Source organism: Galeopterus variegatus, unplaced genomic scaffold, assembly GCF_000696425.1.
Source record: "Galeopterus variegatus unplaced genomic scaffold, G_variegatus-3.0.2 Scaffold412, whole genome shotgun sequence".
In the NCBI taxonomy this organism is placed as follows: Eukaryota; Metazoa; Chordata; class Mammalia; order Dermoptera; family Cynocephalidae; genus Galeopterus; species Galeopterus variegatus.
The window spans coordinates 183,132-199,152 of NW_007726523.1; the positions used below are offsets into that span (position 1 = coordinate 183,132).

At 39.9% G+C, this 16,021-nt stretch overlaps 1 protein-coding gene across 1 annotated transcript in view; it reads right to left on the minus strand.

Annotated features, from left to right (window-relative positions):
• Positions 1 to 16,021, minus strand: part of KIF13A (kinesin family member 13A) — a 96,660-nt gene that overhangs the window by 65,351 nt on the left and 15,288 nt on the right. The window contains 5 exon segments of the mRNA XM_008568477.1: positions 5,993 to 6,105; positions 7,223 to 7,357; positions 8,847 to 8,934; positions 12,431 to 12,611; positions 13,755 to 13,847. Of these exon segments, the coding sequence (XP_008566699.1) occupies positions 5,993 to 6,105; positions 7,223 to 7,357; positions 8,847 to 8,934; positions 12,431 to 12,611; positions 13,755 to 13,847 (610 nt within the window).

Below are 16,021 nucleotides of genomic sequence, written 5' to 3' on the forward strand. Positions count from 1 at the left end.
AGAGATTTCTCTAGTTTTAGCACTCAACTGGGCACTGATGGCTTAGAAAGCCATCATCTGTGGAAGTCTCAGGTGGCAGCAGTTTCAATTTATTATTTTATTTTACTTTATTATTCACATATAAAGCACTTCCAATGTGCTAGGCACTATTTCTTACTTAGCACTTAACAAAAAGCAATTAATTTAATCCTAATAACAACTCTACTCATTGGGTGCTTTCCTCATCCATATTTTATACATGAGGAAGCTGAGGCACAGAAAGGTCACATAGCTGCTTTACATCACCAAGAAAGTGAACAGTTTCCTCTGGGAAGCCCTTCCTGATCTTTCCAGCTGTGTTATGCACCCTCCCATCTGTTCCCCCCCACACTCTGTATATGTTTCTGCGGCATTTAATGTATTAATACAACCATTCCAAAGGCCTTCCTTCCCTATTTCCCAAAGCCAAGGTCTCATCTTACTCATACCTGTGTTCTCATGCCCAGTCAGTGTCCAACAGACATTTGTGACATGGATTGAATTGAGTCCCCCAAGTTTTATGTATTGAAGCTTAATTCCCATTATAACCCTTGAGGGTGGCAAATCCTACTGTAGTAATTCAAAGGTGGGGCCTTGAAGAGGTGATAAGATTCTGACGACCATGCCCTAATGAATGGATTGATAACGGTGGTCATGGCATGGTTCTGAGGGCTTTCAAAGGAGAGCATGTGAGAGTCTCTCCCCCTCTCTGCTTCTGCCATCTCATAATGTGATACACTGTGTCACCACAAAAGAAGACGCTCACCAGATGTGTTCTCTAGACTTTGGACTTCCCAGCCTCAAACTGTAAGCAATAAATTTTGTTTTCTTACAAATTACCCAGTTTCAGGTATTTTGTGTATTAGTCCATTTCTGTAACAGATTAATACAGAAAATTGGTACCAGAGAAGAGGGGGTGTTGCTTATAACAGATACTTGAAAATGTGGAAGTGGCTTTGAAACTGGGTGTTGAGGAGAGGCTGGAAGAATTTGGAGGAGGAGGCTAAGAAAAACCTACCTGCTGGTGGGAGTTTAGAAGACAAGAAAACCAGGGAAGGTTTGGAATGTTTTAGAGACTGGTTAAATGGTGGTGATAAGAATGCTATTAGAAATATGGACAATCAAGACCATCCTGAGGAGGTCTCAGGTAGAAATGAGAAAGAGCTTATTGAAAAATGGGGCAAAGATCACCCGTGCTATGAACTGGCAAGGAACCTTGCCTGCATTCTGTTCATGCCCAAAAGTTTTATGGAACGTGGAAACTCAAGGTACTGATTTAAGGTATTTGGCAGAAGAAATTTCTAAGCAGCAAAATATTCAGGAAGGTGCATGGCTACTTGCAACAGCTTACACTGAGTTATGGCAGAAAAAGCATGATGTAAACCCGGAGTTTATAATTAAAAGAGAAGCAGAGTGTAAACACTTCGAAAATTTGCATCCCAGCCATGTGGTAGAGAAGCGGAGAGCATTTTCAGAAGAAAAATACAATGGTGCAGCCCAGTGACTGTTTGCTAAGAAGATTGGTACAGAAGAAAGGGATTATCAAGAAAAGGGAAAAAAGACTTTGAAGGCATTTCAGAGATCTTGGAGGCTGTTTCTTCCATTACAGGCCCAGAGGCCTAGAGAGACAGAATGGTCCTGGGGAACAGGCCTGAGGTGCTCTCCCACAGTCTCACTGCCCAGAGCCACCTTGGGAAGTTGCTCTTTGCACCAGCACCCTGGCTGCTTTGGCTGCTCTGCTGCTCCGCTGCTCCAGCTATGGCTATTTGGCCCCAGATGTGGCTGGACCTGCAGCTTTGGAAGTTACAAGCTGGAAGCCTTGGCAGCATCCATGTCATGTTAGGTCTGCAGGATCACAGAACACTAGAGCTATGGAGGCTTGGAAGCCTTCCCCCAGATTTCAAAGGATGTATGGAAAATGCTGGGGGCCCAGGAAGAGGTCTGTGGCAGGGGCAGAGTCACCACATAGAGTCTTCACTAGAGTGATGCCATGAGGAAACATGAGGTTGTAGTCGCAGCAGAAAAACCCCACCAATGCTATGCATAGCAGAGCCGTGAGAGTGGGACTGCCATGGAGACCCCAGACTTGCAGAGCTACCAGCATGCAATGCCAGCCTGCAAGACCTAAAGCATCACCTGAGACCAAGAAAGCCAGAGAGGTGGAGCTGTGAAAGGACTTGGGGACCCAACCCCCACATCAGCATGCAGAGGACGTTGAACATGGAGTCAAGGTATAGGATTCACCAGCTTTGAGATTTTATGCCTGCCCTGCTGGGTTTTGAACTTGTTTGGGACCTGTCACCTCTTTCTTTTGGCACATACTCCCTTTTATAAAGGGAATATGTACCCTGTGCTTGTCCCACCATTGTATCGTGGAAGCAGATAACTTGTTTTGACTTCACAGATGGGACTTTGAACTTTGGACTATTGAGTTGAACCAAGTTAAGACTCTGGGGATGGAATGAATGTATTTACCAGTGAGAAGGACATAAACTTTGGGGGCCAGGGGCAGAATGATATAGATTAAATTGTGTCCCCCATATTTTATGTATTGAAGCTTAATCCCCATTGTAACTGTTGAGGGTGGCAAATCCTATCATGGTGATTGAAAGGTGGGACTTAAAGAGGTGATTAGATTCTGAGGACCATGCTTTAATGAATGGATTAATAATGGTGGTCATGGGAGTGCTTCTGAGGGCTTTAAAAGAAAAGCATATTAGAATTTCTCTTTCTGCTTCTGCCATGTCACAATGTGATACCGTGTCACAACCAAAAAAGATGCTCACCAGATGTGTTCCCTAGACTTGAAACTAATACAATTTGCTAAAATGGATCAAAAAAGTACAGGTCCATATCTCTTATCTGAAATCCTTGAGGCCGCATCTGTCTTGAGAGGCAGAATATTTTGGATTTTAGGAAGTTAATTCAGTGCACACACTCTATATGACCTTCCCATACCAGTGGAATCTTGGATAGCACCTTTTCCAGGTTCTACAGACTGCCTGCATTCCTTGGCTCATGACCCCTTCCTCCATCTTCATTCAAGCGATGGCTGGTCCAGTCTTTCTCACTCTGCATCACTCTGCCTCTGGCTCTCCTATCTCCCTCTTTTACTTGTAAGGATCCATGTGATTACATCAAACCTACCTGAATAATCTCTCCATCTCAAAATCCCTTTGCTTTGTAAGGTAACATATACACAGGTTTAGGAATTAGAACATGGACATACGTGAGGGTGGGAGGTATTTTTCTACCTACCACAATGTCTAAATTCTTTTTGCATCCCAGTACTTAATGCAGTGCCAGGCACATAGCAGAGGTGTAATAAATGTTTGCTGAGCTTTTATTTTTATCACTTAATGTCCCCCAGTATCAATTTGCTCATCGTTAAAATATGTGTTATGTTAGCAGAGATAAAAATACCTGTTACGAGCTTCACATGAAATAATACATGTGAAAGTGCTCTGAAAGCTATAAAGAACCCTGAAAATGAAGGTCTTATCTCACAAACTAGCAGTAAGGAATACACACATTCATTTGTGAAAGACCTACTATATAAATTAGGAGAGACAGAAGGATACTGAGAGAATTCCATTCAAGTCAACACATCATTATGAAAAAGAGTCAGTTGCTGGAAGATCTAAATCATGTTATCATGTAGCCTTGAGATAGTCCAGTTAGGGACACTACATAATCAAGAATCAAAATTTAAAGGGGCACCATTAATATTTACTATGGGACAAAAGTATGAAACACACTTGTCCAAGCAAATGGAACACATGGCCATGCCAGTGTAGCACAGTGGCTAAGCCTAGGCTCTGGAGCCTCTGTGCAATCTAATCCAGGATCCGCACTTAGAGCTTGTTGACCTGAGACACACGATTTAACTGCTCTCTGCCTTGGTTTTCTCATCTGTAAAATGAGGATAAGAGACCCACTTCACAATGCTGATGTGAAGATCAGATGAGACATTAGACATATAGCATTCAGAACAGCACCTGGCACTAGCAAGAGCTCAATATAAGTCACTCATTCTATGTCAAGGCCAGCCATACACATATCCTCTCAATTCCCACAAGTCCACAGCACAGACTTTCCAGTGTTATCCCACAAACCCAGCCAGCAGGCAAAGGGTTGGCAGAGCTCAGCATCAGTAAAACAAATTTCCAGGAGGGGGTGACAATATTTTTTTAGGTGTGAACTCCCTCACACTCCCACTTCTGCATTCTCATCCTGTTTCCTGAGCTCATTTTAGAACACAAAGCTGCAGTGCCAGCCTAGGATCCTGCAATGCTTTGTTATGAAATCTAGCAAAAATCCTTTGTGATGTTAAATAAAATGTATAGGAGGTCATTGGTTTGGACTGAGATCTTGTACTAGGTCCAACAGTCCAAACCAAAATGGAGTCATTAATGCTAACTTCCAAATCACTAAGACAAAACTAAGTTGTTTATTTGACCTTCCAAGAAATCAGGAGAGAGAAAGCTAACAGGCAAATCCCCAACAGGCCAGTTTTAGCCAGCAGTCCCCTCTGCTTTAACCTTATAAGAAAAGTAACTTTGAAATGACCAATATGCTTTTTGTTCTGCTTCTGCTTTCCTCAGCCTTTTTTTGTCTATAAAACCAACCCTCTCTGCTGGGCCTATTGAAACACTCATTCTATTTTATAGGATGAGGTGTTGCCCAATTCTAGAATCACAAAAGCCAGTTAAGATCTTTAAACTAAATTTGTTGTAATTTTGTCTTTTGTCAGTTGTTAGAGCAGGAGACAGGATGACTGGAAGATTAACTCCCTAAAGTAGCAATCTTTTCCAGTGAATGTGGCTGGGTCCATCTGACAGCAGGGACAATGTTTTACTTTTTATATACTAAAATCATAATGTGTTAACATCATTTTCAAGTGCAAGCTACACAAACACATTCCTGAATATATTTCCTCTTGTCACATTCTGTCCTAAACAAAACCCCAAGTTATTATAGCTCAACAGAAAAAGATTACAAGCACAGACTAAACTACTTTCTGTTGAACTTGGTATAATAATAATGATTATGCTGATTACAAAAATAATAGCTACAGCAATTCATATTTATTCAGTACACACTACATGCCAGGCATTGTTCTAAGCACATTATAGGCATTAAATCTCCAACAATTCTATGAAGTAGGTACTATTATTATCTCCATTTTACAGATGAGAAAAATGAGGCACGGAGCGGTTAAATCATCTGCCCATGATCTACATATCCAGTAAGTGGTGGAGGCTGGATTAAACCCAGATAGTCTGGCTTGAGTGCACACTTAAATACAAACTCTGCTCTGTCTCCTGTTGGAAAGCAAAGAGACTTCCTCTTGAACATCAGGAGCCACCCTGGGATACTGCATAAGTCCTTCATTTGTGCCTCTGCAGTGCCTTCTGTGTGGTATGCTTGTGTCTCCTCTGTCTACCTGGCAAATTCCTACCCACCTTTCATTGCTCTGCTGTCTTTTGGCCTTTGCTGCATTACTGGGCACACTGCAGGCACTCCATGCAAACAGCAAAATTTCAGTATGGCAGTTATTCAGTAACTTAAATTTTGCTAAGGTTCTGGTATTTAAACAGTATTAGCCTTATGAAGGGATTCAAAGCAGATTTTCTTTTCAGATAAGCTTTCTGAGTTAATTTAAGACATGATTTGATTTACAAAATTATGATTTGCATTTACCTAAGACTGCATTATATACAATGATACACACATGTATTTCTACTAATTTTGAGCAGGGCTGCACCACATAGCTTTACTTAAATTAATCTCATGCATCCTTTTAGAGAGGTAAGCTGTTCTTTTTCTTCAATTCAGTTTACTAAAGCTACATAGACTTTGAGCAACTGATGCAGCAGAACCATCTGACTCTTACAATGCAACAAGTCCCCCACAACATGGAAGAAGCCAAGACAAGAAAATCACCCAGGTGTTCTCGCTCCAGCCACCTTACTTGTTAATGTTGCTGCCTTCTTTCAGTCGCTCTCCCGCAGCTCCTGTTTTAGATACTCTTTCGCTACCCGCCAGGTCTACCAAGCTGACCTTACTGACTTTCTCTCCCGAGTTCTAGATGTAGGAAACAAGAGAGAAACAACACATGTTAATGTAAAGACCACATGGATATCTACATATATGTCAGCACTATAATTGAGTGTAACTGGAGCATCCATCACACTCCAACATGGCAAACTTCTCAAGATTTTAAAAGGTCAGAAAAGTTATTTGAACTATCAATTTCATAATCAAAATTTAAATTGGTGTGAAAATGTAGCACTTTGGGCCGGCCCGGTGGCGCACTGCTACAGTGCGCCGCTTGGGAGCGCGGCGGCGCTCCCAACGAGGGTTCGGATCCCACATACAGACCAGTTCCCGCTCATTGGCTGAGCGAGGTGCGGGCACAGCACCGAGGGTTGTGATCCCGTTGCCGGTCCTGGTGCGGTACGGGCGCGACACTGAGGGTTGCGATCCGTTGCCGGCCACGAAAAAAAAAAAAAAAAAGAAAATGTAGCACTTTGTTTTGCAGCTTGGTAGAAAGTACACCCAGCTTTCCAGAATATAGCAAGGAAGCTGGGGATTTTATGTGCATCTGAGGAAATATTAGAACATGAGGATTCCTGCACATTCAGGTCAAATCCCTCTTATTTTGAAAAGTGTTCTTTAGGCTAAATGTTGTTGTTTCCTCTTTAATATACCTCAATGACTATGAAGTAGACTTAGTTGATTTAAGAGGAATTTCAGTATGAAAGGATACATAGTAAAGCTGTATAGTAACGTCACCATATTCTTCAGGAAGTTTACACAAGAAATCCAATTTTTAAAGAAAATTACCTAAAAAGGAAGACTTAACAAATTAAATGATTTGGGCCGGCCCGTGGCTCACTTGGGAGAGTGTGGTGCTGATAACACCAAGGCCCCGGGTTCGGATCCCACATAGGGATGGACGGTTGGCTCAATGGCTGAGCGTGGTGCTGACAACACCAAGTCAAGGGTTAAGATCCCCTTACCGGTCATCTTTTTTTTAAAAAAAAAAAAACAAATTAAATGATTTAAGCAAAGCGGCTCATGTACTAAGTAGAAGAGCCAACATAAAATTCTCAGCCACTGAATCCAGCCATTAAACACTTCCCCATGTAGACATTTCTGAGTTCTCCCACTGCCACCAAAGGTCCTGCCAATCCCTCACCCCAGACTGCAGGTCATAGAGCGTCTGTGTGATGATGATGTTGAACACGGCATGGGAGCGGCTGCTTTCTTCATTCATGTTGGTTGCAGCTACCGTTCGAGACTTATTTCCCTCAGACATCAATGACTCAATATCCTGGAGGCAAAGAGTAAGGAAAACACGATAGCCAAAACATGAGGCCACAGTCCTAAACACCAGACATATGTATTAATTATGATCCCTCTGACGCCTTCATCACCACCCTTCCATAAAAACCTCCCTGCTTGGTTTGAGCATCCACCTCCCTCAGAGCTTCTTAGTGTATGAGATGTTTCCCCCATTCTTCTTTTCAACCCCAATTGTTTTCTTTCTCTGTGAAGTCCCTGTTTTTTCTTTTGCAAATTCCTTGGAGAATGACTACACATTTACTGAGCACTCTGCACACTCAATAACAGTAGTTACCTAATTTACTTCTAATTCTCTTCTGCGTATCAACCCAGTATTGCCTGCTTATTCGCCTTCCTCCTCAACACTGTGGCTCTCCAAGGGCAGGAGATTTTCCTTATTCATCTTTGCACACTTGCTTCTAGAATACCTGGAACCTATGGGCTCTTATAAGATGTTTGCCGAATATACCTTATGAAAGATGTATTTTCCTGATTTTACACAAAAGGACACTGAAGTTCATGTACTTTCCCCACATCTAGTAAGAGGAAGAGCGGAGATGCAAATCAAGAGCTCCCTGGCTCTTGCTGGTAAGTGAAAGGATAATATAGATACTAACCTCAACTACTGTGAGCTAAGAACCAGGCACCTTAGCGAAGTTGCTGACTTAACACCTGTAGAACGGAAAGGTTTCCATTCATTTTAGAATCTAAATGTTTTTAAAGGGATGGATGTGTCCTCTTTCTAATTTGAGCAATAATACTATATATGTCTTCATTTAAATGGCTGTAGAGAGTTACCTCACGTTGCTGTCTGAAATGATAATGGTTCTACCACATCCCATAGAGAGCACAAGTACAGAGATTCCTTCGTTCATTCATACATTCACATTCTTCAGCAACAGAGATAGCAGTTTGTATTATGAAATTTCAAAAGCAACGACTGTAGAATAAGGGCAGAACACTGATTCAGACCTTAACAAGGCACGTTTCCTACTCCTTAAAAGTCAAGGAGTAGGAAAAAGAAAACAGGTCAGTCGGTGGAGAGAGGAGTGATTCAGAAAAACAGAAGAACCAGAAGAGTGATAAGTGATAGAAACAAAAGCAGGAGACCCTGTCAAAAAGAAGGGGTTGAATGAACTACCAAAAAGTCTTTAGACTACCACACTTGTCTATAAGGATATCACCGGTCACCTTAGGAAGAACAGTTTCAACAGAATGGTATTAGTGAAAATATTCAGCCTCAAAAACACTGGGCCTTTCAGCCACACTATAAAACCTTCACAACAAAGCAGCTTGAAGAATGTGATTAAAAGCACTTTCTCCCTGGTTGGGGTGTGCTGATACCGGGTTTCTGAGGAATGAATAGGATCAATATGTTGTAAGGCATCCACATAAAACTATATTCAATATCACTTACACACTCTTATTTATAGCCAAGGTTGTTTTTTTTTTAAACACGATTTTAAAAAATAACTTACCTCAAAACTAGTGACAGCCAGCTGAGATAAACCATCTACATACGGTCCCAAAACTTTATGCTCTCGAACTTTAAGAGACTGTCTACTCCTTTGGGAGGGAGGAAAAAGGAATTAATGAATTAGACCAAACTCAGAAGCTTTTCTTCCTAAGTACTCAGTAACACTGCGATTTCAAAAGAATTTTTTTAATGATCCAAAACAAAAAAATTCCAAAAGCTACTTTATTTGGATTAGCAAAACAGCATTCCACATGAGGAATGTCTTTTATACTTTGATTTCTATTTAAAGTAACTTGTTATTTAAAAAATTCTATCTCTAGTCCCAAACTAAACAATCAGCACACAGAATACTAGATTAGGCAAATTTGTTTTAGTATAGGAACTTCAGTTTCACATGTGTAGGGGCGTGGCAAAAGTGAGGCCGAGAATATGTCAGATCAAATTTAACCTCAAGGCTATTATTCTAAGTAAGCATATTCTTAGTAAATAATGTCTTAAAGTGTTTGAACAAGTACTGAACAATATTAAAATGCTTTACCTTTAATTTACTTCTTCAAGTATGCATTGGTTTATGTTGCTTCTATGCTTATAATTTTATGCAGAAAGTGAGATTATAATGTAGTAATTGTAGTTACTGATATTTTTCTTCTTTTCAGAACTGTCTCTGCTGGTGAAGATTTTTGGGCTCTTTTGAATTTTCAAATGGTAAACTTGGTTTGGGACTCATTTGAACAACTTTCAATAGACAACTGAGATTAAAAGCAAAGCTTTATGTATTTTGACATATTATGTATGTCAACTTTTTCGTGGCACCGCATATTAGTCATCTTTCAAATTCAGAATCAGGGCTTAGTATCACTTAAATGTGGAAAAACAGAATTAAGAATCACTGAGTACTTCCCAAAGTCTTGGCATTGCTCTCTAAGCACTTTCCAGTTCATTTAATCTACAACACCCCTAACAAAGTAGGTTTACTAACTTTCTGTTAAGGATGAGGAATTCGATGTGACAATGAACAATGTGGCTATATCCTAAAAAGGGGCAGATCACAATGCGCATTTTCAAGAGAGCTACTTGGATGTACACAATTCAGCACTCTGCCCACTCTGCTCGCACAACCAGAGATTCTGTGATGCTATGCAGCAGCAAGAAAAAGTATATCAAGTACGATATCAAGTGACTGTGATGGTGTCTAACATCTGGACTTCTTGTACCCTGCTGTTAGGAGTATAAAATGGTACAACCACCTTGGAAAAGTTTGTCAGCAGCAAGAAAAAGTATATCAAGTACGATATCAAGTGACTGTGATGGTGTCTAACACCTGGACTTCTTGTACCCTGCTGTTAGGAGTATAAAATGGTACAACCACCTTGGAAAAGTTTGCAATACTCAGTAAAGTCAGAGATTCAGTATCTTGTGATTCACGATTCCATCCCTAGATGTATTCCCTAGAAACTACTGCACCTATACACCAGAAACCTCTACAAGAATGCTCAGAGCAGCACCATAAATAGAAAAATCAGAAACCACAGAAGTGACAGAGGAAGGGATAAATTATGGTATAATCATACAAAGGAATACTAAACAGAAATAAAAATTAAGGCATTATTACTCCATATTTAAGAATGAATGAAAAAAATCACCAAAGAACACGTATATGAGGGGGTCTTCGTGGTAAGACTGGCATTACCTTTTAAATCCATTTTTCCACAAAGTTTTAAAATTTCCCTCGTATTATGATGCCACTTACACAAAGTTAAAAATTGTGCCAAATTATGTGTAAATGCTAAAGAAGAGGAAGAAAATGATAAAAACAAAATTCATAATAGTAGTTACCATAGGGAGGGGTAGGAAATGGAATGGGATCCAAGAGAAACATACAGGGGGTTTCAAAATTATTGGTCATGTCCGTTTATTATTAAGCCAAGTGGTGAGTCGGCAGTTGTTTACTTTATTATTCTTTATACCTTACAAGTGTTATAGATGTTCTTTCATACACATTAAATAGTTAATAACTCCTTAAAGTAAATATATGGGGCCGGCCCGGTGGCGCACTGGATGGTGCACTGCTTGGGAAGCGCGGCGGCGCTCCCGCCCGAGGGTTCGGATCCCACATACGGACCGGTTCCTGCTCACTGGCTGAGCGAGGCGCGGGAGCAGCACCGAGGGTTGCAATCCCGTTGCTGGTCCCCGGTCCGGTATGGGGGCAACACTGAGGGTTGCAATCCGTTGCCGGACACGGAAAAAGACAAAAAAGACAAAACAAACAAACAAACAAACAAAAAAAAGTAAATATATGATTTCCTATGACTGGGTCACTTCCTTGCCACCCATAATTTCCATCTGATACCCTTGATTTCATCTAAGTTCTTATGGACTTTGTTACATATTACACAGCTGCTGAAAGAATTTCAAAGTAATTTTTAATGACACAAGAAAGCGTTATGTTACATGGAAAATTAAGGATACGAAATTGTATTTACAGAATGACCTCAAAATGCACAAACACACTCAAAACACAGATCAGAAACCCTGGATCAAATTGCACCAAGGTATTAACAGTGGTTATTTTTGACTGGTGGGATTATAGGTCATTTTTATTTCTTCTTACACTGTATTTTCTAAATTTTCTATAAATATATTATTTTTAAATCAGTACATTTTTTTTTGTCCTTTTTTTTGAGACCGGCCGCGCCGCACTGCGCTCAGCCAGTGAGCGCTGTGAGCGCACTGGTCATCCCTGTATAGGATCTGAACCCGCGGCGGGAGCGCTGCTGCGCTCCCAGCGCCGCACTCTCACAAGTGCGCCATGGGCTCGACCCAAATCAGTACATTTTTTTAATTAAAAAAAAGTAAATGGCCCTCCTTTCTCTATGAGTCAAACTCATTTAGTTTTTTATCACCTAGATTTAAAAAAAATACAGATGCTTGGGTTTCACCCTGGGTCTACTATATCACAGCACAAGTGCGCCATGGGCTCGACCCAAATCAGTACATTTTTTTAATTAAAAAAAAGTAAATGGCCCTCCTTTCTCTATGAGTCAAACTCATTTAGTTTTTTATCACCTAGATTTAAAAAAAATACAGATGCTTGGGTTTCACCCTGGGTCTACTATATCACAGTTTCTATGGGTGAGGCTCAGGCCAGTGGATGCTTAAAAAGCTCCCCGCATGATTCCAATGCACAGGTAGGGAAGGGAATTACTTGCCTAGGCTGGGTGGTTTCAATCCTTCAACCACTTTACCTTCAATTTAAAGGTGCTGTTTTCCAATATAAATGGAAGGATCAATATCACATTTGTAACTAAGTTTTTATGAATACTCCACGGTATCAAAAAATAATACCAATAGTAAAAACATCTTTTCAAATGGCATATATAAGCAACTTTACACATGAATACAGGATAAACTATATGTATACTAGGTATCAACAGAGTTCGAGAAGCTGATGATTTCTCAGTAAATGAATTAAAACCAGAGTAGTGACCAAGGGCTCAAGTACATATATTCCCTTGCAATTTTAACTTGAAAATCATTCAAAATTATTATCCTTATTTACAAGGTTAATTTCAATCATCAACTTACCCTTTGGGGTCTAAAAGATCCCGAACTTTCTCATTATAAATTTCCATATAGGAGACTTCGACTTTAAAGGTCTGTGACTCATTTTGCTCTGAAGAGATCCTTTTAAACAAAGCACAGCAGAGCCTTGGAATAAGGCCCAGCTGCTCAGCATGGCCCATCATGGAGAAGGATTTTCCTGAACCTGAAGAACAAGCAGAAAGAAGGAAGAGTAGAAGAGGAAGCAAAATGTAATGCTTCAACCATGCAAGCTTTTTGTGCGTATCAGCCAGGGTCACAAGCAGAAGAATGGCAAACTTGGTCTCAAACCCAGGACCCTGTATACCAAGTCTGCTGCTCTTTCCATTACACTCACAGCCTCTGGTTTAACTCTCACCGGGAGATCCAGAGGGAACCGCATTTATAGTTGGAGGTGTATAAATGCAACCACTAAAAATAGATAATCTTTAAAAGTATTCATAGTAAAATTCCAACTGTTCGTTATTAAGTGACATTGACTGTATTTACTGTTACATATATCATACTATGTTATACATTTTCTCTCGTCTTAGTCTCCTAGTTATACTATGATGTGATATCTGGCAGCACTGTTATGATGTAATTGTTTGTTCCTACTTTATAGTTGAAAAAACAGTGGCTCAAGAGTACTAATGACTGAGCCACCAGTATGTTTTTATTTTACTGTTTCAACCAACTGCTCCAAAACCCTACATTTCATAACCTATTATCACTTTTGTGTCCTAGTGAAAGTCCTCAGTATAGAATGATACTAGGAGTTTTTCTATAGTTTTTACTATCATATTTATATTGAGAAACAGGTAATTATTTTTCTAGTTCAAATACAAGTTAAAACTATAATTTCAGAAAATGACACTTAATAGTCTGAAACTAGCTTTGCTCATTAACACTGAAATTACTCAATTACCAAAACTGTTGCACCTTCAAAAGGAGGATTACTTTTGATCACTTAATTCAGTTAAACCCACAAAGTCAGAGGCATTTTTCTGTTGCTTCTAAAGTTTTTTCTATTTTTTTTTCCTTTTTGTCTTTTTTACTGACCGGTAACGGGATTGCAACCCTCGGTGTTGCGCCCGTACCGGGGACTGGCAACGGGATCGCAACCCTCGGTGTTGCGCCCGCACCGTGCTCAGCCAGTGAGCGGGAACCGGTCTCCACATGGGATCCGAACCCTCGGCGGGAGTGCCGCCGCATTCCTAAGCGCCACACTCTCCAGTGCGCCACCGGGCCGGCCCAAGTTTTTTCTATTTTTAAGTGTTAAGAAATGCATATTTAATATAATTGGCTGTAAATAAAAGCAACTTCTTACCTGTTTGTCCATAGGCAAAAATACAAGCATTATACCCTTGAAAGGCTTTTTCAAGAATTCCTTCCCCAAGGCACTTGAAAACCACTTCTTGACCTAAAAATCAATACAAACAAAAATTTAAAACTAAAAGAATGATTTTTCTTGGTGTACTTTTATTAATAACATTATCTCAATTTTTTAAAATGTTAAATGTGTACAGAGTGCCTACTATGTATAGGGCTGTGTATTAAGAGCTTAATATATGCAATTTCATTTGTACTTCCAAGCTATAGCTCAGTACCTGCATAAATTTATAATTCCACATATTATTTCCCTCTATGACCGTTCTCTAGGCATCAAAGTTTCCTTTCCATCATCAGTGGGCCATATGGAAGCATCATACAAATTTCGTTTAGATTCTTCTTATGACTTAGTACCTAAAATGTCATTAAACATGAATTGGCTTATCTCCTCATCTGAATTTGGAGTTTCCGATGAGCAAGAACCATGTCATACACATCTTGGTATCCCCTCAGCACCTGGCATGGTTTTGTACATGCTAAGTGCTAAAAAATGTTTTGCTGCTGATGGAGTGATGACTTAAGCTGCTGTTTGTAGATTTGCAGGCACCCCTGGCGTGTGCTCCCACACGGGATGTGGGGACAGTCCTCTTAAGTGAATCTCTCCACATAATCCTGCAGCTCTTGGGGGTATTCTGTCATGTACTATACTATGGTAGAGCTGGGCCGAAGAATAAAGATGAGACAATCTTTTTAAACATGTAAGGCATCTTTTACTACCCTTGGAAATAGGTGGCTTTCTAACATTCATTCCCCACCAATAAGAGAATTAAAATTATATTCTCCTTATTCTGTGCTTTTACAGTGCTTAGAACATTTACTATTAAAGCATCTGCAGAAACTGATTTAAATGCCTGTTTTTTTCAATGGAATGAGAGACCCCTCATGTCAGAGACTATAAGCTCTTTACTTTGTAATCCTAGTGCCTAGTACAAAATGCTTAATACAGGTTGAGCATCCCTAATCTGAAAAGCTCCAAAATCTAAAACTTTTTGAGCATCAACATGATATTCAAAGGAAATGCTCATTAAAGCATTTTGGATTTCAGGTTTTTGGATTAGGGATGCTCAACTAGGTATGTATTCTGCAAATATTCTGAAATCCCAAAAAAACTCCGGAACACTTCTGGTCTGAAGCATTTTGGATATGAGATACTCAACCTGTAAATGTTTGTTACAAGAATGAGTCAGCTTAACCTTTTTACATGACAGTTCCTCTTACATTTGAAAATAATGTAACAAACATAAGTTTCTGGTTGTATGTTTTCTTTTTAGGCAAATTTGAATCTGATTTTAGCAGACCCTTGTTATACTATGAAATATCATCACTGCAGAATGGGACTCTTAAAAGTGTGTCAACATGAAACAAGAGGTAATATTTTCAACCATTAGGTTGGCAAAAAATAAAATTTTGACAATATCAAATATTGCTGGGATGAGGAATAGGTATTTCAGAAACTGCTGATGGGAGAATAAATGGACACAGCCATTCAGAAGGAACATCTGACAGCACGTATAAAAGGCAATATGCTCACATTCTCTGACCCACTGTGAGACATCTTCCCTAAAGACACTCTCCCACAAAAGGCCCTGTCCAAGGATGTTCATGGCAGCATTATTTATGACGCTGTAAATTGGAATGAAGTTAAATGCCCATTAGTATAGGAGTGGATAAGTGACTGTTTTATATGGTGAAGTACTACACAACATTTAAAAAAAACCCAAATAAACAAAACACATCTAGAATAAACAATGCTAGAATTTAAAAATATTGAGTAGAAAAAAAGCTGTTCAGAACTGTACTTCAAAAAATTCAAGGAAAAATGGAGTTGAAAGATAAGATGAATCTTTCCATGATCTCTTTGAAGACTTCTTAGATATGTAATGTAAAAAGTTATGTCAAATAATGTGTGTGTGTGTGTAAGGGGGGGGGAGAGAGGGGGAGAGGAGAGAGAGAGAGATATCGAACTATGGATGCTAAAGTATAAAAACTGGATTGGAAAAAAAATACCAAATTTACATAACCTTATTCCTAACTTTTACCATCTAGCACAGAGTCTGGTACCTAAGAGATATTCAAAACGTGTTCGTGGAACATGTGGAGTTTTTAAATGGCTGTAGGGGCCGGCCCGGTGGCGCACTGCTACAGTGCGCCGCTTGGGAGTGCGGTGGCACTCCCGCCGAGGGGTCGGATCCCACATACAGACCG